This window comes from Borostomias antarcticus (genome assembly GCF_949987555.1).
Source record: "Borostomias antarcticus genome assembly, chromosome: 13".
Lineage (NCBI taxonomy): Eukaryota > Metazoa > Chordata > Actinopteri > Stomiiformes > Stomiidae > Borostomias > Borostomias antarcticus.
Window position 1 is genome coordinate 13,315,075 of NC_140246.1, and position 25,099 is coordinate 13,340,173.

The following is a 25,099-nucleotide window of genomic DNA, read 5'->3' on the forward strand; positions in this document are numbered from 1 at the left end:
ATGAACATGCTCTGCAGAAGAGACTCATTCCTGGTCTGGTCTGGCCTGGAAATAAAACCATCAAAATGTGTTGTTCTCTTCCAGAGACGAAGTGGGGGAAACAGGTGGTATAGGAGTCCGGAGTTCATCATCAGCTCAAAGCCCATCCGTGTGGGAGACCTACACGAGACGTACACCTACTGTGTCTGGGTCATAGACTTAACACAGCAGGGGAATGGAGAGAGCAGGTGGACTACATCACTTCTGAGTTCATCACTGGGTTGGACCTGATTGATACTTCACCACTTCCGCTGCTGATGAAGTTGGAGGCCATTAGACAGGTTGCTCTGTCGAGTCCAACACTTATTTTCCAACGTACAGTACATCTTACAGTATGTGCAAAACACTGAGTGAACTAAACAATAAAATAGTTTGCTTGGTGAGGAGGTTGTTCAGTCTGAACACCGCCAGGGACATTATTTTCCAGTCTAAACAGGAAGGCGGGCTCGGTGTTCCTAATGTGGAGTGGATTTACAACGCTAAAGTGTAAATAAAGTGACGATAAAACTGTCAGAGAACCACCTAGATCGTCCTTGTTTCATGAAGCGACGGAAAGTTCCCCTGGCAAGTGAGGGCGAGCCAAGCCTACTGGGTTTCAGGCGAAAGCCCAGCCTCAAGATGGACACACACTCTGCTGAGTTTGGGGTCTGGTCAGACTGGCCCGACCTCAACGACCTCTGTGCATGGACTGGAGTATCCCTGGACTGGGTGAAATCTCGCTCAGACACCGTTGCAGTGTCTGACGACATTAGAACTGACTGTTCTACCTCAGTAAGGGCTACTGCTATTGATACAGGACATCACTTATCACCAAATAGTGCACAGAGGTACCTTGTAAGGTTACAACAACAGAGACACCAACAACACTGGGTGGGGTTAAAACTACAAGGGAAGTTGGCTTGTCTTCCTACTGCTGACCATACTGTTTCTCATTCAATATTTAAAAATGTTGCAGTTGATGAGGACATAGTCACTTTTACAGTTAAAGCAAGTCCTCCCAGTCAGGCTAAATCTCTGTGTGCACATTTTCCCCTCATTGCCGGCACATAATGCACAAACATAATTCAGTTACTGAAACATTGTCACACATCTGAATGGCTGCTCTCTGTAGAAAGGGTTGTACATTGCAAGGCATGATAGGATTGTTGACCTGTTTAGTTGAGGGCATAATCCCACATGTTCACTCTTCAGTCAAAACCTTTAAACACTCCTGTGTTTTATCTTCCATGTTCAACCTGTGTAATAGTGAACACAAGTGTATTTACAAATGTTACAGCTAATACACCAGATGCTGTTGATGAGGACAGTAGAGAAATCACCATTTTGGAAGAAGCTGTACGTTTGATCATAGTCTGGAAGAGGCTTTCCTTACCAAGGCGTTAAAATAACAACTGCTCAGAGATGCGATCACGCAGCTTGGGTATGAATGTAAACTGATGGTTTTTATATTTGGTAGCTTAGGAAATGTCCACAGACTAGTCGTGAGGGGCCTACAGGTGGCAGGAATGCCCAAGCCAAAAGCTAAGGCACTGGCAAGATTCTGTTCATTGTCTGTGATAATTGGAGGTCGTCATATATGGAGGAGACGTTGCTTCCTGTATCCATAGGCTGTCTGTCTGCTAAGTGATGTAATGTATGGCACTCAGTGAGTGTCCAAAGCTTCCACATCTATTATTGTTTGTGTTCAAGTTTTGGTGAATTATGTGAACACAAATAAAGTTATTCAAATGTGCGTGTGTCCCCGCGTGCGGGTGTGGTTCCACCGGGGCCCTCGTTAACAAGCTAATGAACAGGCGTGTCGCTGCGAAACTCTAATTCCGCCCGTCGTCATCACCTCCACCCCCCTCCCCCACTCTGCGGGGAAAACGGCGTCCCGCACGAGCCGGAGAACGAGCTGAGCTATACGGTACCCAGCGGGCTTTGCAATTACCATTTCCGTTGGCACTTTGTGACCTTTTTGGCAGGCCTCTCCCTCGCCGAGTGCGCTGCGGAGCGTAGGGCAGGAACATGGCGCGGAAGGCGGGCGCTCTGGTTCAACATGACATCCATTACCCGCTTTTAACAAGTGGCGTTTTAACAGCGCGTCGCCACGGAACAGACACTGTGTTCGCTCCCGGGGGCGTCTTCAGTCGAGTCAGTGCTCCGGAGCACAGCGTTGAGTTTCCACCGGCGTTCATATTCGCAGGCGCGCTGCTTTAGATATAAATAAGCATTCTCACGGGGCTTGAGGATTGTTTCAGCTGGTCCGTTTGGAGCATAATAACTTAGATAAAATCTTTAATACATGAGGTAACCTATGAGGTAAAGTTTGCTGTAGACTTGCGCTGTCAGGGTCCACTTTGAAAACACCCATGGCTGGTTCAGGCTGGTAGTCTGTGCCACCTTCGCTAATGCCCCCCTTGCACCCTCACACCTCATCTAAATGCCAACCCCCACTGAGGAGGAGGCAAACTGTCAAAGCGCTTCGGCGCCAGTGGCGCTGGGTCAGCCGGAGAGCTACACTTCTCTGACAGACAAGACAGGGGGGGCATTGGTGACCCTCGCGCCTACACACACACACACACACACACTGTTGCTGCATTGCCATCCTACTCTTTCCATACAGCCATTCCATTTCATTAATCTGATTGTGTGAAAGACAAGATTCATTAATCAATCCACTAATGAAGACAGGGGACTGAAATGTATTGGGTTCTGTGCTGCAGAACGTATGACTGGCTTCGTTAATGGGAATTTCCAACATGGTCAGGAAAGGAGAAAGGAATGAGACTGGGAAAGAGAGTAGTCACAAATGACACCCATGATTCCTTATCCTTCATTATGGGAGAGTCAGAAGCAAGATGAGTCATTGATTAGATTATGCATGGGTAAAAGGCATCTTCGTTAAAAGCTCCCCCCAAGGAAATGGAACCCATGTCATCCATTTTGCTACGGAGCAATTTGAAGCTGAAACTCTCTCTCAGTATGACTTTGTCAATACTCCCATGGCCAAATTGATAGCCTTATAAATGAAGGTCCCTCCTACAGTATATTCAGTGTTGTCATAAGTGGTGTCTCATTTTCATAATGAGCTTATTTCTCAGCAATTCCTGGTGGAATAGCACACACCGGCAGACCTAATTAGGTTGATTTGCATATGCGCAGCTCTTGTCCTATCCGCATGCTGTAAGCGTGCTGCCTGCTTGATTAGTGCTGCCTGCTTGATTGGTGCTGTCTGCTGAGACTCGACAAGAAGCTACTCGGTCATAGAACATATCGCATTCAAGATGTGTCGAGACCAGTTTCACATTCGGTGCAATGCTAGCAGAACGTCCTGTTCTCCACTTCTCTTGGCCTCATATTGTCAGAAATGTCCCTTTTCTTTTTTGAAAAGGTCACTACTAGTGTTGAAAGAGAGTGTGGCTTTATTTATTCCCATGGGTTCACCAGCAGAGGTTTGTTATTGCTGTCTGTCATTCTTGTTTACGAGGAGATTTCAAAATGACACACACACTGTACTCTTTCTAGCCATACTGTATGTGCCTGTGTTTTGCCGAGATGCATTACAGAGACTTGATTTGATGTCCTGAATTTATACTGGAAGATAGTTGGCAGAATATACAGTAGCAGGAGGACGAATAGTAGACATATCTTCAGACAATGTGCTCTCAGAAAAGAAGGTTGAGCCAAGGTAAAGGTTAGAGAGAGACCGCCCCTCATGATACCAGCCTGACAGTAATGACAGTGAGTGCAGGGTCTCTCAAACCACCCCAACCCACCAAGTCCGTCCTCATTAAAAACCCTAAAAATGACCATAGCTGCCGATATTCCAAAATGAAAACATATTATTTCCTCTTTGTATTCCTCTCAGCTTAAAGTGAATGTCACCTGTGAAACATTAGACCACACTCCAAATCCGCAGACAACATTTTGCCAGGTTTATATACCTCTAGGGGAATACAATTCCCCAGCGAAGGTTAGCTAGTCTCATTTGATGAGAAAGATACCGTTTCTCCTGAGAGCAGACAGTAGTACAAACCCCACAGTAGAAACAGGTGAAACAGAGGAAAAAGAGCATCTTTGTGTGTAGCAGACGACAGTCTGCGTGTGACTATGATAAGGCATGCATTCTGATCTGATGGGTGTTGCCCGTGGGACTCTGTGGATGTCCACCCACCCCGCCTCCCACTACTGACCCCCCCCCCCCTCTCTCTCTCTCCCTCTCTCCCTGTCCTCTGTTCTGACGTGTCCCCTGTTCAGGCACCTCTTGTCCTCCCTCGGTGTAAAGCTTTTCGTCCCCCCAGAACCTTGTCCCCTCTCCTTCAAACACCCCACAGCAGCACACAACTCCCACCTACACTCCCACTCTGCTCCAGTGCTCCACAGCAGCCGGTCTGAACTGGTACCGTCTTCTCCAGCCCTGCCTTCACCCCCCACCCCCCCCAGCCCCGCCTTCACCCCCCACCCCCCCCCCCCAACCCCGCCTTCACCCACTCCTGCCCCTCCCCACCACCGCACCCCGCCACCCCACGCATGCCTGTTGTGCGATGTCTGTTCACCAAGAGGGCTTAAAATCAAACAAAATGAAAACGGACCCGTAGGAGAGGAACCAGTCTTATAACATTTGATGCTGTCTCTGGCTGTTTCTAAACTAGGTGTCAATTCACAACAGGCTTCAGACGTACCAGCCCAGCAGCAGCAGCGTGCCGCGGAGCCCCGAGAGCTTGGCCCTTCTTAACCACCGGGGGGAGCTCCTCCACCAGCCGCAGCGCCCGCCACTCCAGTCTGCCGCCAGCACGCCGGCCCACCTCCTCCACCACCCCGCGCCCGTCGTGGGCGACCTGCTGCCCGAGACGCTCATCCAGTGTCAGCAGATCGTCAAGGTCATCGTCCTGGACAACAGCGGGCACGGCCGCGTGGAGGCATTCCTCGGCCAAACGCCCACGCACCACCGCCACCACCACCACCAGCATCACCACCACTACCACCACCAACAACAACAACAACATCAGATCATCCGGTCGTCCATGTCCACGCCGGTGAGGTCGTCCGACGGGGGCGGGTCGCAGAGCAAGGACGGTCACCAGCCCCCCCTTCCCCCTCCCCCTCCCCCCTACAACCACCCCCACCAGTACATCCCCCCTGACCCCCGTCTCAGCCTACAGCGGACCCCAAGCGGCACTCGGAGCATGGTGTAAATAGGACTTAAAGACCCCCCCACTCCACCACCCCTCTATCCACACCTGCCTACTCATCAACAGTACATATGTACATATATACATACAGAGACAGAGCTATAAAAGAATAAATCATGCTTATATGCATATATTTAAGGAAATTACAGTTTTAAAAAAAGTTAGAAATCGACTTAAAGGTTTCAAAAGAGATGTGGAGTATTGAATAAGGAAGTGCAAAATAGGTTTTACTTAATTCCCATGTGTATTTTGAAATATTATGTAACTAGTTTTAACAAATTTATATAACAGTTTTGTCAGTTTTAACTCTTTGAAAATTAGATAATATCACAGGTCATTTGATTCCGGTCAGATCTTTAGTGGTAAAGGATAGTAGTTAAATCCACATCAACAACAACAACAGCAACAACAAGAACAACAACATCAATAACAACAACAACAACACTTACTGTACAAACTATTTCAGACTATTTCACAGACAGTATCTGACTCCTTGACATGGATTCTACTGAAGTAACATTTTCTGTCTGCGTTTAATAAGGTACAAACCTCATCCTTCGCCTATATCCGTCATGTCCTACACTGTACTCTATGTGTGTGTGTGTGTGTGCACACGTGCATTTCATTGACACTGGTTGAAACATGTGCCAACATTAAGGAAGCCCCCACAAAACTATCGCACACCACAACGGCTACTGTAGGGATAGAAGAAGAGAAGAAACAACTCCAGAAAGCTGTCATCTCTGCCGTCCCCTCTTCAAGGAGCACAAAAAAAAAACACTCCGCTTGTGATTCTTCTGCAAAACCCGGCTCTTGCTTGCTTCGCCGTTGATTTATTCATTTGAAGGGGACTCTTCTCTCCTGTCTCTCTCTCTACTTACTGGAAAACAGTGTCTCTGATCTACGTACAGTATATCACCCTTTTATCTGTAATGTTGTTTTCTCCTATCGTCTGCAAACACACTCTCCCAACTCTACCGCTCTCTCCACACATCACTCTACCCTACTGTGAAGGATGATGGGATTAGAAGGATGGCAACCAATCAAATGGCTTACTGCCAAACTTAAAGCCAACGACAGCCCTGTTTTTGTGTGCTTGATTGCTGTTGCCATTGTAACACTCAGCTCAGGACTACTTGACGCATACACCTGGTGATGTGGGAATTTGATTAATTGACAATGGTTCGGAACAGGCTGGAATATTCTGAAATGGTTAAGATTGCACATTCAGTACAGTGCTTGTTCATAAAATATGTACAGTAGCAATGATTACCGTTACTACTTTCTGTGTTCCAGTCTTGCATTCTTCGATAATAATCGGGGCCACGGCGCTCAGAACCGGTGCAGGACCAATATACAAAAACTTGATCAACACTAAAGAAGGGTCCACACTCAAAACTACAGTATGTTTATGCTCTTTTAATTCATAATGGTGGACTGAAGAAGGCAGAGCCGAAACACGTGTCAGGTCTGTCCACCATTATGAATTAAAAGAGCATAAACATAGTTTTGAGTGCAGTCCCTTCTTTATTGTTGATCAAAGTCTTGCATTCTTCCCCACTAGAATTGAATTATCTCTAAACCCCCATTAGATCATGGCTACAGTAAGTTAAATAACCATATGAACAATATGAAAAGGCTGTTTTCTCTATATTGTACACAGAGAATGAAAAAGGTATCAGGAGCTCATGGAAAATGGGGGAACCGAATAGTTTGACAAACCATAAGATGATCCAAGCACTCCAAAAAGAAAAATCATTGTTAAAAAGTCTTTAATATATTAAAGTAATAGAAATGAAATTAATGATTCACCCACTATAATAAAGGCTTTTTAACATACTCTTCCTTTCCGGATGATTTTTCTTTTTGGAGTGCTTGGATCATCTCATGGTTTGTCATACACACAATATGATGCAGTGAATAATAAGGATCATGGATACACGTACTGTCATTCATCATCATTTCTCATCACTGCTGCTGCGGTCTGATTTGACTTTTCAAAAGCCAAGGGTCGTACGAATCTACAGTACAATCGACTCTCAGCTTGCATACTGTAGCGGAACTCCAGCATTTGAATATCTGTTATTGTTTGTGGGTCATTTGGTTCATCAAGGGGTTGGAAAACAAATGATGACGTTTGACCTCCGGCTGTTCAACCAGCCCACTTTTCCAGTGACACATCTGGGGTGTCAGCGAGGCCAAGCGAGTTGCCTTCGACCGCTTAAATGTCAAGGCCCACCATTTTGTCCGTTATCTGAAATGGGTCATCCGCTGCTCGAGTCTGAACACTCCCATGGTTTAAACATGAGCCCCATCAGGCGGGTGGAGATAGGCACTCGGCTGGCCCTCCTGCGGTCCTATCTCTCTGATCAGTTATTTCATAATTAGAGCGCGCTGTTCAGAGATCTCCATCTCATCTCTTTTGCTTCTCTCGTCCACATATTTCCACCTAATGTGAGATGCGAGGATCTGGAATGGGGAAAAAAACAATCTATTGCAGTGCCTTGCTGCTGTGGGGCTGAGAGGTTGTTTGCTCTGTGTGCGTGTGTGTGTGTGTGTGTGTGTGTGTGTGTGTGTGTGTGTGTAATTGGATTTATTCTCATAATGTGTGTGTAGGCATGCAACTTTTACATTTATTTTCACCCCTTTTCGCGTGTCTATGTACAGTATGCTTGTATGTACTGTATGTATTCTGTGTGTGTGTGTGTGTGTTTGTGTGTGTGTGTGTGTGTGTGTGTGTGTGCATCTGTGTGTGTGCGTGTGTGTGTGCACATCCTTTTCCCTCTTCACTACTGTACATTGTGTTCACAAGACATTTGTGACATTATACTCTCTCTTCAGAGGAAATCCAGCCTTCAAATCTACAGTATCTGTTTTAAGAATGTCACAATTATTTGACCTGTAGTTGTCCGTAGATACAGTAGTCATCTGTTACACTCAAACAAGGCTACTGTACGGATTGATCTACTGCAATTTTCAAAGCTGTCACCGTGATTCAAACAAGTTGTATGAGAGACCAGTTGTATCTTGGCAATTGTATCTGTCTAATTCTCCATCGGAAGACTGTGGCAAGTAGCCCTCGTTTTGTTTTTTTAAATTAACATTAACATTCAAGGAGAATGCAATTCTTAAACCATGCATGACTTTGCTTTTTATTGGAGGCCTACTGAACTGTGATCCCGCAATTCCTCTCCTTGTCTTGACGCTGTTGTGCATGATTGAATTCCCTGGAGTGCTGTTGGTGCACGAGGGGGAAAAAGATGTCTTTGCAGATGTCATGAAAAAGATGTCCAGCGCTGTGTCACAAAGCACCTGAATGTGAGCGCCATCGTCTTGGTGGTGACCGACTTTGTGAGGTGTAATTTTCCCACGTCCAGCATTCAGCTGAACATTACAGTAAGGTCTCCATTCAGAGAGAAGCAGATCAAACAGGTCCTGTTTGGACACATGTATGAACTGTATCTGTCTCTTCCTGGATAGAATGCATAGTGGAAATATGGATCTTTGCTCGTTGTCAACCTTCTCATTTAAAACATAGATGAAAGGGCTCTGTCACACAGATGCACTGCTGTTACGCGCCAAACTGTTTTCTCACGGTTCTGTATCACTGTGTTCTGTTATACTAGACGAGCAGGATGTGACAGCAGTGGGGCATTTTAAGGGGATGGATCTTTGGAAACTGGGCATAGATTTATCACCCAAACCATCACTTCCTTTGGTTGGCTTTGACTCCCCTCTTTACCTGTCTTTGCAGTATATCAACATGCTATTAAAGATTATTTCAGTCTATTCAGTACACTGGCTTGCTTCTTTTCTCTTATAAACACTGTCTCTTACCTACAAATATGCGAGGGGAAGTATCATTAACCAGCCCTTAGGGATAGAAGTTAGTCATTCCTTCACATGCAATTGTTTGTCGTTTAATTGTTTTTATTCAAATGAAAGAAATGGAGCCGTATATGACCAAACCTCCAGAACAAAATTTAACAAGAATTTCTTCATTATGCACATATTTCATAATCTATCGAAAACTTTTTGTTTCATTACAACATCAAATAATACAAAACAAGACATTCACAATGCAGGGTTCACATAAATATTTACAGTTCAACAAAGCCTCATGTAAGAACAACATAACTAATATTCATAATTTCCAACTCAAGTATCAGATTCAACTCAAGTTAATTTGTGATGTCCAGCCCTAATGTCTATGCCCTGGACGAAGCTTCACAGAAGAATATTACACTCCCAACAGCGCATCAACTATTTCCCATGACGTTCAAATACAAAATAGGATTATATTCACATGTACAGTACCAAGGCATTGTATCTGTCGGTAAGCTCAGAATACATTGACATAGGGAAGAGGTTGCTTTGTATATAGTCTCTAGAGTAAATAGTTCTCATATATACTGTATATACACAGCCTCAGTCATATGGTAAATGGACTGCACTTATATAGCGCTTTTTCACCTTAGCGGCACTCAAAGCGCTTTACAATGGCCTCTCATTCACCCATTCACACACACACCAATGGCGGTAGCTTCCATGCAAGGTGCTAACCTGCTCATTGGGAGCAATTTGGGGTTAGGTGTCTTGCTCAAGGACACTTCGACATGTGGACAGTCGGAGCTGTGATTTGAACCACTGACCCTTCGATCATTGAAAGACCTACTCTACCAACTGAGCTACAGCCGCCCCCATATGGATTGTAAATGGATTGTACAAGATGAAGAGGGAGAAATGGGATCGTTCTCAGCCTTTAATTTTATAGAAAATGAATGTTCTGTACTGTGTAAAACTCCTGAATAATAGTGCTATACGACTTTGCCAGGCCATATCCCATGATGCCTCACTCTGTCTTAATCTGCGTCCAGAGGAACCTCCTGCTCCTCTCCCGCAACTAGACGGCCGCTTCCCCCACACTTCCCGTGTGTGAGGTCTGGCGTGTGACGTCATCGTGCGCCTCAGGCCTGGCTTCCCTTTGCGAGGTGGTCATGTGATGCCAGCGCTGGTGAAGACAGGAAGTGAATGATGAAAAACAGTGTAACTCACTTCCCCAATGTTCGGACTGTCACATCTGACAAATCAACCAATATGCTTTTGATAGCATGAAAGAGGAACTGAGAGAAAGGTAGAGTCGGATATGAGGGAGGGAGGGGAGAAGGGGGATATGAAAAGACGCTGACAAGATAGATGAGGACAGAAAGAAAGAAGAAGATGGCATTCCTTCCTTTTCTTTGAGAAGCTACTGCTCTGACTTGACTGGACGGGTGAAAGCTGCCAACCGGAGCGTGCGCTTTCACCCGTCCAATTACGTTGTATCAAACGTCATCTCGTGGGAGGGAGAAAGGAAGGATGCATATAGAGAGAGTTGGAAGGGAACAGGGCCTTTAGATCCCTCACCTGTTTGACACTCCCCTCAGTGGCGCAGAACATGTAGATGGCGTATCCGGGAATCAGCACCATGGACGACAGAGACATGAACCAGCCAATCCCCTGTCCCCACGCCGGGTACACGTACTTCCCCAAGGTCAGAGGGGTCATCTCGATGGCACTGAAGGTGAACACCCCCTATGCACACAAACAGATGGTTCAGCCCATCTCATAACAAAGACATTACTTGCTTACCAGCTTGTATTGGACCACCACACAAGCAACCATACTGTAGATTCACTCTTTGGAACAATCTACCGGATAGGTGAAGAAGTGTATTGGTTAGTCGACTATGGCCATCAAATTTTGATGAATTTGCAAATCATATATTGGTTTTGTGCGCGATATTCAGTCACTCTAGCAGAGTAGCTTTGATAGTCCTTGACATGGCCTTACCATTGACATCCACATACCCTGAATTAGCACAGTGATGCAGAGGTACAGTGATTTCCCTACGGGTACGAATGTATTGATTAGCCACATGACGTATGCTACATTGCTACATCATTTTCCTATGGCACTTTCTCCTACAGCTCAGATGGATGGATGACTGTAATCAATATGGTTGGAATTTGACTCAATCAATCTACTACAATATTGTCTAACCCCATCTGATCGTTTTAGATCAAAGGGAATGTGTCCTAGGATCAAGCTCAGTTCCTTTCTTGAATACAATAATTCAGGCGATGATTTGAAGAATGTCTTCAATTTATCGAGGGGAAAAAAACTTTAACCTGAAAATGTAATTTAATTTAAGTTGAATGCAATGACAAATGTTATCCTCAATAAATTCAATAAATGCCTGGACTGATTCAATGTAATTCATTAGCCGTGAGCCCAACCCTGATAAGCTTTGGGTTGGATCTGTGACCTTCACAGTATAACTTACCAGACATATTAATGGAGTGAAGAACTTCCAACACAGCTTCCACCAGACACAGGGCCGATAACCAATCATCTCCTCAATGTTCTGGTAGAACCGCTCTGCCCCTGCACAAGAGAGAGAGAGGGAGGGGCAGAGAAAGAACGGGTAGAGATACAGAGGAGTTGAAGAGCAGGAGATAGGAAGAGGGAGAGAATGAAAAGAAGCATTGGACACATTCACAGGCTGCCATTGCACTGTATTAGTGTGATGGCAAGATGACCCAGTGGAGAGAAGGAAACTACTGGTTCAAGGCCCTGCTGGCTCTAACTGACTGCAATGCTTTGGAGTCAGGTCAGTAACTTTAACCTCTATGGCCTTAATGCAATGTTTCCCATCACTGCACAAATCAATAAACAGGATATACTGTATCAATCAACAGGAAATTAGACAACAAGGGTTGATTAACCATCAACGTTAATATGCTGGGTCAGAAGTTTAAGTTCAAGTGGGACTTACCATAAAACCAGGATATTGAGACCGTTTCAAAGAAGACAAGGAAAAGCAGACACATGCCGCTGGCAGAGTAGTAGTCAAACAGCTTGAAGACGTACAGGCCACCCTATAGAAACACCCAACAGTCACGTAGAGTATGTATATCAGGAGCTGGATGAATGGTAATCTATATTTTAGAAAAATGCCTCTAATAGAAAAGGCTGAAGGTACCAGTAAATTTATTTTTTTCACTATCACTACTTTAAGTCTGGGTTTTTTATTCCTAACACCGCGCACAAAGACAACACAATATTTTATTGATCATTGATCATTATTATAATGATTCCTGCACACACATACAGTACTGTATACACACAGGACAAAACAATGCCCAAAAACACACATACACACACACACACACACACACACATACCACACACACACACATACTGTACCACACATACTGTACACACGCCTACACACAGTGGGTGGCGTGTTACCTGTGTGACATTGGAGAAGCCGATGATGTAAGAGATGACACAGACGAGAAGGATGAAGCTCTTCTTCCTCTTCCTCAGCACCATGGGGAACTCGTCCATCAGAGCTGTGATGAAGCCCTCCACTGTGCAGAACTGGAGCGGAGGGCGCGCACACACACATAAAACACACCTTCATGTGCGCATTCCCAACTGCAGTGTAGGCAACTGCACCACTACTGCTGCTGCTGCTACTACAGTTATAGCTTAGAGAAGCTTGGTTTGCTAAATTAGGCTAGGCTAATGTTAAACTGGGTTGGGCTAAGTTAAGCTGAGCTAGGTTCAGGAACTGAGGTAATGTCAACATTAGCCAACATTGGCTAGACTGTCTCTCAGGGGAAAGTGCTTTAAAAATATAATGAATTATTATTATTTATTAATTCATTTGAACGTGTAGAGATCCAGTGGAAACGTTCTCACCTGGCTATCCAGGCCCAGCATCATTAGCATGGAGAAGAAGAGGATGGCCCACAGGGAGGACATGGGCAGCTGGGTGACAGCCTGAGGGTAGGCCAGAAACGCCAAACCTGGTCCTGCAGGCACACACACACACACACACACACATACACTGTAAATAACTTTGGTTTCCAATGGAATAACTGGCTTGGTAGATAAACTAAGCTCCGTTTTGCAGTTGTGTACCCGAGGCAGCCAGCTCCTGGATGGGCTTCTTGGTGATATACGACATAAATCCCACTATGGAGAAGATGACGAAGCCTGCAAACATGCTGGTGAAGGAGTTGATACAGCACACGATGAGGGAATCCCTGAAAAGCCACAAAACAGAAAACAGCGTAAAAATACACTTACTGATCCATATACAAAGAGAACGAAGCGCGAGCGACAACAGCTGTCAAGACAGGAGGGCATAAAGATAAAAGATCAAAGCGCCAGAGTAGAGGAGAGCCTTTCCTTTTTTGTCTCAGATCAACCTCATATGGAGCTGTAGATCTGAAAGTAGATGACAGGTGTAAGAGTGACCTACCACCGAGCAATTATCACTTGGTTTACACCTGTCACATCCTCTCAGATCTCAAGCGCGTTCGGCAGAAGGACTTACGGGGTTGATTTGGGACCAGGCTATGGCAGACAGGAAAGGTCTCAACTCTAATTGGATACTCCAAAAAGGCATCCTTCCTCCCTCCCCTCCCCTCCCAATGATGAACCACTGACCTGTCATACACTAAAACAACAGTAGATGTTCTCATCTAACCACGTGTGCTGGATCAGAGATAAGCTCAAGGCTTTCAACACAGCCATTGTTGAGTTAGAGAGGTGGTCCAGGCGGTGTGCAGGGGGAGATGTCTTACTTGTACACGTCGTTGGTGAAAGAGTTGTAGCTTCCTAAGGCGATGAGGGAACCAAGGCCCAGTCCATAAGAGAAGAAGATTTGAGTGGCAGCATCCAGCCACACCTACAGGACACACACACAACCCAAAACCACTGGCACTATCGTCAAAGGCTGAGGCATTTTGGCATTGTTGCACTAGCGGGTACGCTTGCCAGGATGGCGCAAAGTTTGCGTCCCAGTAGGTGGAGCCGTTCATTATTTCGTTAACCAAATAAAGCCCATAGCATTTTAGAGGTCAGTTTAAGATCTAAAAGTGTAAAAAAAAAAAGATCTTTCTCATTATTATTTCATATATGGATGTATATAGGCCTAATACATACACACACAATGTCAAGCTCAGATAAGTACTTATACAGCAGTGCTTTTTGTGTATTACAACGATGTGACCCTGAGCCCCCACCTCAGAGCGGATGAGCTTGTTGAAGTCGGGGGTGATGTAGAAGAGGATGCCCTCCTTGGCCCCAGGAAGGGAGATGCCCCGGAAGAACAGGATGAACAGCATGAAGTATGGGTAGGTAGCTGAGAAATACACCACCTGGAGGACAGAGAAGGACATGGAAGAGCTCAAAGCTGGGTGATAGTGTGTGTGGGTAAAGCAGGTCTGCCGCTAGAAATTATGGGTTCTATGAAAAAATCTAATTTTGGGGCCCCCCAAGCCTAGACATGGAGCCACTGGAGGTTTGGTCCTGATGTCTGCCAAGGTCATTTTTCAGTTTTTTACAGATTGTGAAAGAGTAAATTGTAAGATAGAAAAGCGAAGCCTGGTCCTGCATGGACATCTTACAACAATACAACAATGGACAAGTGCAAGGACAGGACAGGACAGGACAGGACAGGACAGGACAGGACAGGACAGGACAGGACAGGACAGGACAGGACAGGACAGGACAGTGCACAACAGGATTTGTAAAGTGCAGTGACACACATAGTACACACATAGTGCAAAAAACAGCAGTGCAATTGGACTACACAAGAGTCAGTTTAGTGCAAAACATGCACTGGGCAGGGGAGAGAGTCAGAGGGGAGCCATGTTGATAAGGCTGGTGGCCATGGGGAAAAAGCTATTCTTGTGTCGAACAGTTTTCGTTTTTAACGACCGCAGCGTCCTGCCAGAGGGGAGCGGTGTGAAGAGGCCATAGCCCGGGTGGGAGGGGTCGGCCATGATGCATTTTGAGGATTGCAGACATCAGGACCAGACCTCCAGTGGTGGTCACTCATAATAGTGGTTTATGGGGGCCCCCGTTATTACAGGGCCCTTGCAATCGTTCTCCCCCCCCTTACTGCTCCCCTGGAGTGAAGGTGTGTTTGTGTGTGTGTGTGCATGTGCGTGTGTGTGTGTGTGTGTGTGTGTGTGTGTGTGTGTGTGTGTGTGTGTGTGTGTGATAATAACAACTTGGAGGCAATTTACTGAAAGGTAAAGCAGAACTTTTGCTTCCATTCATTACCTACAAATATGCACATGCAAGCTGTTCCAACATGCCTCATAGCTTGAATATCCTGACAGAGCTTTAAGAATGTGATTTGCACTTTGCAGAATAATGATTCCATTTAATTGGTAATGTCCATCAAGGATATGGCCTTCAGTGAATTCATTTTTCGATTTGCTGCCATTTCTGCACATTAAAATCCAATCACGCTTGGCTGAAAGAGTGTAGATTTAGTTTTTTTTACTTGTGTATATTCTTTGTATAAAGTTGGATTGAAACCATCTCAACAGTGTTGACAGAGTAATTTCATTCTCTCCCTCCTCTCATTATCCCAGCTGTGGGCAAATTAAGGTTTTCGCAATCTCCAACAAAATGGAGACTGCAAACTGATTCATCCATTATGTCAGTACAGTTTGGGGCGATTTGATATTCAGGCGTATGGAATTAGAGACAAATTGTCAGAGAGAAATGGCAGGGCAGATAGATGATGAGATACAAATAAAATTTAACAGGAGGAGAGACCAATAACAAGATAGAGAGACCGCAATGAGACAGACTTGCGAGACTGTAGTGAGACAGACTGACTGAGTCTGTGTGGCCATGTGCATGTGTCTATGCATGCACGCATCATGTGACTATGTGTGTGTGTGTGTGTGTGTGTGTGTGTATGTGTGTGTGTCAAGGTTATTATAGTTAACGAAAACGAACTAAAAAACGAAAACTAGGTGTGAAAAAACATTTTAGTTAACTGAAATAAAAATAAAAACTAGGCTTTACAAAAAAACAATAACTAACTAAAACTGTATTGTGTGTTTACAAAACTAACTAAAATAAACTAAAATTGTAGAGAAAATGTCCTTAGTTTTAGTCTTTTTCATTTCATACATAAGCCTAGTATTTTGGGTGGATATTAAATCTATCCTCCATTATTTCTTTAGCTGTGCCCCTGTGCAGAAGTAACCTGACGTGCGCCAGATGGTTTGTTTTGCACAGAGTGAAACAACATGAGCTCACGAGATCAGGATGGTCTCACGAGGCTAGCGCAGAAGAAAAAAACTAAAACTAATACTGAAACTAATAAAAACTAAACTAAAACTAAGCATTATCAAAAAATAAAAAATAAACTAAACTAGCAAATCTGCTTTAAAAACTAATTAAAACTAAACTGAAATTGAACACAAAAAGTTAAAACGATATAAAAATAAAAACTAATGTGTGTGTGTGTGTGTGTGTGTGTGTGTATGTGTGTGTGTCAAGGTTATTATAGTTAACGAAAACTAACTAAAAAACAAAAACTAGGTGTGAAAAAACATTTTAGTTAACTGAAATAAAAATAAAAACTAGGCTTTACAAAAAAACGATAACTAACTAAAACTGTATTGTGTGTTTACAAAACTAACTAAAATAAACTAAAATTGTAGAGAAAATGTCCTTAGTTTTAGTCTTTTTCATTTCATACATAAGCCTAGTATTTTGGGTGGATATTAAATCTATCCTCCATTATTTCTTTAGCTGTGCCCCTGCGCAGAAGTAACCTGACGTGCGCCAGATGGTTTGTTTTGCACAGAGTGAAACAACATGAGCTCAAAAAACTAAAACTAATACTGAAACTAATAAAAACTAAACTAAAACTAAGCATTATCAAAAAATAAAAAATAAACTAAACTAGCAAATCTGCTTTAAAAACTAATTAAAACTAAACTGAAATTGAACACAAAAAGTTAAAACGATATAAAAATAAAAACTAATGTGTGTGTGTGTGTGTGTATGCGTGTGTGTGTCTGTGTGTATACGTGTGTGTTTGAAAGAGCAAGACTGACCTTGCCTGTCCACTCCACTCCTTTCCAGATGGAGAAGTAGACGAGGACCCAGGCTAGGGCCAGAGTTCCCACTAGCGGCCAGCGAAGCTCCCCCGGCTCCTCCAGACCACTGGACAGCTGGTGCATGTTACGCCTGGGGAGTCACACACACACACACGTTACACAAACAGAAGGCGATACACTCTCACACACACCTTTTTAATGTCAGCTTTGTCTAAAATGACGGAACCGATTTTACTTACAGATTGTCTCACATGCACAGGTGCACAGGTATCTCTCACTCCCATAGACATACTTTCGACACTTTTTTAGTATAAACAAAACAGAGAATGGCTGAATTAAGGGTGTGAACTTACTCCCAGAACTCAGTGACTGCACTAGTGAGGTTGGTTGTGTCAGTCAGACTGTAGTTGGAGAAGCATTTCTCTGTATTCCAGGGGTTATCACAACTCTGCCAAGGTAAATCCTAGAGACAGAAAGAGAAGGATGACCGTTAAAGAGATATAGACTAATAATAATACTGTATATACTAATATGAAATACATTTGTAAAGTTTGAAGACAGTTGATTAGTATGTGCTTTTCTTTGCTATTCTACAATGGTTATTTGATTCTCAGAGAGCATGTTTCAGAATCACACTGGTACAACCAACCAACCATTTCTTTAATTAAGAAAATATGCCCAAAGCCCAATGAGTTGAATATTAGAAACCAAAAAATACCCATTTCAGAAAGGGTTTTGATTTCGGGAGTTCAACCTTTTCCACCATTTTGTTTCACATAAAAGCCAGAGAGAAACGTATTATACCTGCCAAGCTTTTACATTTTACCACCACTCTTCAGGCAAGACGGTTTTACAAAGGAGAGGATCATGATTGTGTGGAGAAAGAGAGAGTAAGAGAGCAAGAAGTTTCGGAATCATTGAAATAATACTTTTGACTTCAATATCAGACAAAACCTGAATCCCTCTGTGATCTGAATTGAGCAGCAATTATATAGCAAGACTAAGAGATGTGCTGTTTCTATGCGAAAACCCTGTGAGGGGCTCCAGGGATAAAGTTGGGAGAAGCAAAAACAGTGCACAGAGTTTTCCTTCCTCTTTCTTATGATTTCCTTGCTCTTTCTTATGATTTACTTCCTGTTCCTTGTTCCTCGACCTGAAGACTTGCATTACCAGGCTTAAACTTTGCAAGGCTGTCCGTTTTTTTTAACCCATATCCTAGTAATGACTTACATGTTGTATGTAAATACAATGGTGAATGTGTAGCTAACATAAAGCATTAATGAACACTTTATTAACATGACATTATGAGTTATAACATACCGATTTGAATGAGTTGAACAAATAGTAGAGAGCCCAGGCGATGATGACGATGTAGTAGATGTTGAGCCAGAAAGAGAGGACCACCGAGGCCAGACCAATACCTTCAGGAGGAGGAAGGAAGTGGCTTGGTCGTTATGAACATTATGATCTTTATCAATGTGTTCCGTACAGTACATTTTTTAAGTACAGTGTTGTACAGTAGCCAACCTTTTTGTGGATACAGCAAAATAATGTTATTCAATCATACAAACACCTACAGTATATAAAAAGATGTTTATAAGAATATTAGCATGGGGAATCAGCGTCTTTCATCCTATCTCACCTTTCATCATAGGGAGGAGCTTCCACACCCCCAGTCCTCCCACGGAGGTGAACTGGCCCAACGCCGTCTCCAGCAGGAAGAGAGGTATCCCAGCAAACACCAAGGTCAGGAAGTAAGGGATAAGGAAGGCCCCTGTCACATGACCAAAGCCGTGAATGATAAACCAGGAAGTGAGTTACCTGTCAATATCCGAGTTATCACTTGAACGTCCACATGGGAGAAATAGTGTTTCCCTCTACTTGGTAAATAAATATACTGACATTTGTACTAAACTGTGATCCAACAAACATGGCAGTGAACTGTTGTTCAGTGTAACACCCTAGCACTCTTCATGACTTTAGGAACTCTTGTAAATGATGCACTGTACAGTAGTGTATGTTTTTAAAGCATAAATATGGAGTTTCATTATTCCCTGTGGCTACTGGACAAAAGCAATCAAGTACACTGCACACACACACACACACACACATGCAGCCAATGAATGAACAGTGCACTTGTAAAGAGCCTCCCCATCACCCCTGCAAATCAATAATTTTGACCACAGATGAACTATGGATCTGTTCTACCAGGCAGATATCATTTCTCATAATCAACTCTTATATGAAAGCTGCATTGTAATTCGATTTGTAAGTCATACTGTAAGTTATCATTCTAAGTGCATGAATAACCCATGAATAACCCATCAATAATAACCCATCAATAAATATAATAACCTATCAAGGAACATGTTCCATTTGGCAAGACGTTCTGAAAGTGCAGCAGTTGGATGATCAACACAGCAATGCCAGCTTTTAGTCACATGACAACATGTCATTGAAGTAGTGAGAGATCATGTACTGTATGACTCATTTTTACTGAAAGTCAATCTAGTAGGCATACTGCTTGTCAAGGATTTAGATGGAAACTTGATCTGGCACTTTGCCTGCTGTACTGCGAGACTTTGCACTTCAAGGACAGAAACTGTCAATGTTCGAGAGCCTTTTGTATCGCTTACCTCCTCCATTCTTGCCACAGAGATAGGGGAACCTCCAGACATTCCCAAGACCAATGGCGTAGCCCACGCACGACAACAGGAAGTCGAACTTTCCCTTCCAGGCTCCTCTGTCTGGCGGCTCCTCCTTTTGCTTCTCCGCGTCTCCAGGGGGCGCCGAGGGGTCCAGGTCCTCAAAGGGGGCCGCCTGCTTGGCCTCCGCGCGGGAGTTGAGGTCCACTGTGCTCTGACCGGTCTTCCCCATAGTTGGGACCACAGTCCACTAAGGCTCACCCACCCGGTCCTCACAGATCCTCTATAGTCCACTCTTGGTCCACTCGATGGTGGGGTTCACCTGAGCCTCTCTGTCGATGCTCTTCAGAGAGAGGTGTGAACAGCGGACATGTAGAGCTGTGGGTGGATGCAACAGCACAGCCACTGGTTGATGCTGTATGAGATATATACAGGAATGATGTACTGTATATTCAGTTATCAACAGTTATAAGCAGTTATATACAGTAAACTAAGAAAAGAGTACAAAACATGTATGTATGTTTACATTTCAAGTTTACAGTATTTGATTTGAATAGCAATGGAAACAATGGCTTTGTTCCAGTAGTGTTAGAGAATTATCATTTTCCTCTCTCCATTTCTTTGCAAATGTACAGTAAAATATTATCTGTTAACCTTAATAGATCTGTCCGAAATATAGAAATAAACATTTTTTCCAGATATACATAATTAATGTATTGTGCTTCCAGTACTCGTGATGGAAACACCCTATTGGCATGAATTGTTGAATTATTCATTTGCAATTACACTTTCTGTTATCCACATTTGATGCACAAACTAAATCACAGGAGCTGTCAGAACAAAATGCCAATGGTACTAATGTTGAGAAAAGTAAGTAAGTAATTTGTAATTCGTCAGTTTAGTAGCATAGTCCATAGAGGATCACTGTTAGATATAGATATAGAAAAGTAGATCTGAGCTGCCTTTGGCCTATTTAGACATATTTAATTCACTAAACTATAGCCTCAACTACTGTAAGTGTACTTCTTCTGTTCTGGACACCATTCTCCCTTCCTCTCAACTCAGAGGTCATCCAAGAAGAGAGGAGGAAATAGTGGAGTCTAAGCAGTCAGAGGTTACAGAGTCTAAGCAGTCATACCTGTAAGGTGTGTCCTCAGGCCCCTCGTCAGGTGATCAGGGTCAACTCTACACCTGTGCCTCAAACCGACGATGGCACATTCAACAGCTATGGGCGATCCTTCTCCCCCAGCGATAGAAGGCTGCCATCCGCAACGTCTGGTCCACAGGAACTGTCACACTGGGAAGAAGTTTGATCTTTCGCATGCCCCCTTTTTCCTTTCTCCCTGTGTTTTGTGTCTCTGTCCCGGTCCGGTCCTTTGGTAGGCCCGTGGTTGGTATCGAGTGGCAGATAATAAAGTTCGACCCGTTGTCTGGTTAGATTATCGCTCTGTCCCGCTTAGGCCCCGGGGCCACGAGGGGAGAAGTCAATCACCCGGTTCCGGCAGGGTGTCGCTGTGTGTGTGTGTGTGTTTGTTTGTTTGTGTAAGAATCTATGAATGTGTGTTTCCACATTTGTGTGTGTGTGTGTGGTTTGATTTGGGGGGGGGGGGGGGGGGTCAGCTCTTGCCAGTGCTGTTGCCATGGGATATGTTAACAGAGGAGTGTTTGAACCGAGCATTGAGAGAGCTTGTGGAGTTTGAAGAATGAAGCAGCCGCGCTCGCTGGCGTGAGGCCTGAAAATATAAAGGATCACAACACACACAGTCGTACGTTTTGGAGAGAAATTGCTTGTCATTTAAGGTGACCACACCGCAAATGACATTAAACACACTGACCAAACGCAGACTGTAGGAACCTCTGCGTGAAATAGCGCTGACTGCAGCATCTTCAAATGCAGCAGTCCAGACGCACAAAACCCAGCTAGCAAATGCTGTCTACCGTCTATAAATGTAATGAATTATACCTCATTCAGATGAAAGAGCACTGATGGCATTCTCACACCACATGCTTGCAGATTACGAACATCTAAAATGGCCTCCAGTATTGTAGCTGTGTGTGTGTGTGTGTGTGTGTGTGTGTGTGTGTGTGTGTGTGTGTGTGTGTGTGTGTGTGTGTGTATGTGTGTGTGTGTGTGTGTGTGTGTGTGTGTGTGTGTGTGTGTGTGTGTGTGTGTGTGTGTGTGTGTGTGTGTGTGTTAGGAATGGTAACACAGTAGCATATGCGTGCCATCTCAGTGCTGGAGCTGGGCCTGGGTCTCCAGGCAAACAGCCTTGCCTTCTGCTGAGCTCCTCACTCTACTGCCAAATGGACCAGTGCACCCAGAACTGGAGGCCTACATCTCTCTCTCTCTCTCTCTCTCTCTCTCTCTCTCTCACTCACTCACTCTCTCTCTCTCTCTCTCTCTCTCTCTCTCACAAACACAAACACACGCACACACGTGCATGCGCGCACACACACACACAGACATGCACACGTACACACACACACGGGCACGCACACACATGCACATGTATACACACACAGACACCCGCCCGCGCACACACTCACACACACGCACACACACGCACACAAAACAGTAAGTAATCCAACGGTTCTGAATTCAGAGAGATGCTCTCCCTGAGTGTGTCCCTTTTTGAAGTGTCTGCACCGTCTGTCTGCCAAATACAACAGAGGGAGCCTTTTTATTCTGTTGCCATTTTGTTTTACGTGATGGCTCATAACTTTTAGGTCGTTGTACGGTTGACGACTACAGATCAATATCAGTATTCTCCTCTCGTTTTGTTTATACACCTCTACTCGTGGCAAGTAAATAAATAATCTATCCATCTCAACAAAATGGATTGGAAAAAAAAAAGCTGTTCTATGCTTGTGACTTGAATATCTAGTCGCTGCATCCAATTATATGAGACAATTACAGAGACTAATCAACTCTATGCCAAAAATCTTTGTAGTTGACACCCCCCTCCAAGGCTTATTTGTACTTTTTTTTTTGTTTTAATTGAATGGAATTTGAATGGTAATGTCAAACGGTGAGCCCACGGTGAGCCCTCCCCTCCCTGTCTAGAGATGATCAGAGGGAGTCTCTGAGCGGTTCCAGGTAAGGGCTGAATTAGAGTTGTCACTGATGATTTACGTCAATGTTAACGATCAATGGAGGCTAATTAGCATTCTACAGCTAGTCGCTCAGAGAATAACAAATAAGAGAAGCAAATGTACGCTAAGTGAAAGAGAGGATGAAAGATTAACTGTATCATAACTGCAAAGGAACAAAGGGGGGGGGGGGGCAAATAGAGTGCATCAGCACATCACTTTATTCCATTAGTGATTTGTGTGACAGATTCAAGATTCTTCATTGTTACTGTACGTCCATCATACATGTATAAGGGGGCTGGGTTCTGGCTGCTCGGCCTTACAGCAACAACTGAATAATCATTTACAGGATGATTTTAAAAATAAAAAAAGAACAGTGCAATACAATAAAACAGCCCTATACAATACACATATGGTGTGTGTGTGAAGTGTAGGTGCGTAAAAAGGGCAAATGTGCATTGTTTGCATGTTAGTGTGTGTTTGTGTGTGCACAGTCTGAGTCTACACAGGCGGGCAGGCTGGCAACAAGCCATTAGTGTCCATTGTTCAAGAGCCTGGTTGCCGGGCGGAAAAAGATGTCCCAGCCTGCAGGTTTAATAGATTATTTTCTGATCTAACACAAACTGATTTCTATTGAGTGTGGCCAGACTGAGAAACAGAGAGATACAGAATGGTCTCATGTGGAGATCAGGAGGCCAGCTGGTCCTTGCGGATCTCAAGGCTGCTATACGCTTTGCCAGACGGCAGCAGCTCAAACAGGCCTTGTTTGGGGCGAGCAGGGGTCTTTGATGATCCTGTGGGCTTAAAAAAGCTTTAACATAGAAATGAGTTTTCAGAAGAGACTTAAAAGCTGAAACAGATTTAGCTTGTCTGAGACATGCAAGTATGTGCCTACAATACAAACCACAGATTGTCAATGACTGTGCCAGTGTGTTAGGACACCTTGACACCTCCTTACAACTTATGTTTTAAATCTAAAAATGTCCCGTCTTCCACATCACTCCTCAACTTGATGTGATATTTTTGCGGAGCACAGCAACCAATCCTGAGCCCCATTAGTCTTTAATGGACACTTACGACAGGCCGCGGGAAAGCAACCAAGGACTATACAGAGTGATGCATGTCCACTGAAGGACACTGTCAGGCTCGGCTGCACACATAATGAGACTTCGAGAGAGTTGTCAAGCAGAGCACACACCTGCCTGCAAGGTGATCCTGAAAGCCGTCGGCCATTTTGTCTTATGAGTCAAGTGTCAAAGTAGGCTACATGAGGCCTGGTGTGTTGACAGGCTGGTGATTGTAGTGATGTGAGTGTGCCACCCAGACAGTGAGATATTGTGTATTTATACAGTAAATGAGAGTCCTGTACATACAGGCAGGTGGGTGTGTGCCACTCTTTTGCTTCTACCATCACTTGCCTCATGCTGAGTTTGATGTCAGCTCATCTAACACGCCCCAACACCTCTCGTAAACACTGCCTTAGCAATTCGATGGCGGAAGTCGGTAGTATTTATACTGAGGAGTAAGTTCAACTTAGTTACATTCACATACATACTGTACACACAGACATATTATAGGCCTATATGCCATACATATTGCAGGCCTATATACCATACATACATACATACATACATACATACATACATACATCATAAGACAATATATTACCCTTCATACAAATAAATGCAGCTCAAAGTGCTTTACAACACAGAATGTGCATGCACGGAGGGCTTCACATAAAAACAGAAAGACAAAGCAGGAAAATAAAATGGAAGATTAAAAGATAAAGATAAGAAATCAAGTAGAACACAGTGTATAAATGTCACGCCTGTCCTGATAGTTGAGTATCTTACAGTAGGAAGGTACTGCGGTCGCAGGGTGTAGTCAAAGTCGGCGACCTGGCCTGTGAGACCTCACGCTGAGCCCCTGAACCGTCGACGTACCTCAGACTGCATCTATTGGCTTTAACCCCTATCTGTCGTAGCAATTAGTTAACACACACACACGTACACACAGACATACACCAGTCCACTTCAGGCTTTAGGCCTGGGCCCAGTCCCCCCTTACCCAACTGAATGTGATACTCAAGTGCGTCATTGCTGCTGCTGATAACCTAAAGTGATGTCCTAGCGTTACATGGCGATAGAATGATGGCGCTTCAGTCTTTATTGCTTGCTGGTGGGTTTATTTCAACAACAAAAATTGGCTAGGGCATCCAAAA

At 44.1% G+C, this 25,099-nt stretch overlaps 2 protein-coding genes across 2 annotated transcripts in view; one reads left to right on the plus strand and one right to left on the minus strand.

The window, feature by feature from the left end:
• The window catches only part of LOC311317146 (IQ motif and SEC7 domain-containing protein 3-like), a gene marked incomplete at both ends in the record, with an annotated part of 115,086 nt that extends 109,870 nt beyond the window's left edge, over positions 1-5,216 (plus strand). The window contains 1 exon segment of the mRNA XM_084448171.1: positions 4,674-5,216. Within this exon segment, the coding sequence (XP_084304297.1) occupies positions 4,674-5,216 (543 nt within the window).
• Positions 5,217-10,116: 4,900 nt separating this feature from the next.
• On the minus strand, positions 10,117-20,020 carry LOC311317008 (sodium- and chloride-dependent GABA transporter 1-like; the record flags this gene model as incomplete). Its single annotated transcript, XM_084448002.1, has 14 exons — positions 10,117-10,224; positions 10,620-10,787; positions 11,539-11,639; positions 12,031-12,133; positions 12,507-12,638; positions 12,963-13,075; positions 13,185-13,309; positions 13,853-13,956; positions 14,294-14,428; positions 17,141-17,273; positions 17,497-17,606; positions 18,464-18,564; positions 18,786-18,917; positions 19,780-20,020. The coding sequence occupies 14 exons, from the start codon at positions 20,018-20,020 to the stop codon at positions 10,117-10,119; spliced, it is 1,806 nt and encodes a 601-aa protein (XP_084304128.1).
• Positions 20,021-25,099: the final 5,079 nt, after the last annotated feature.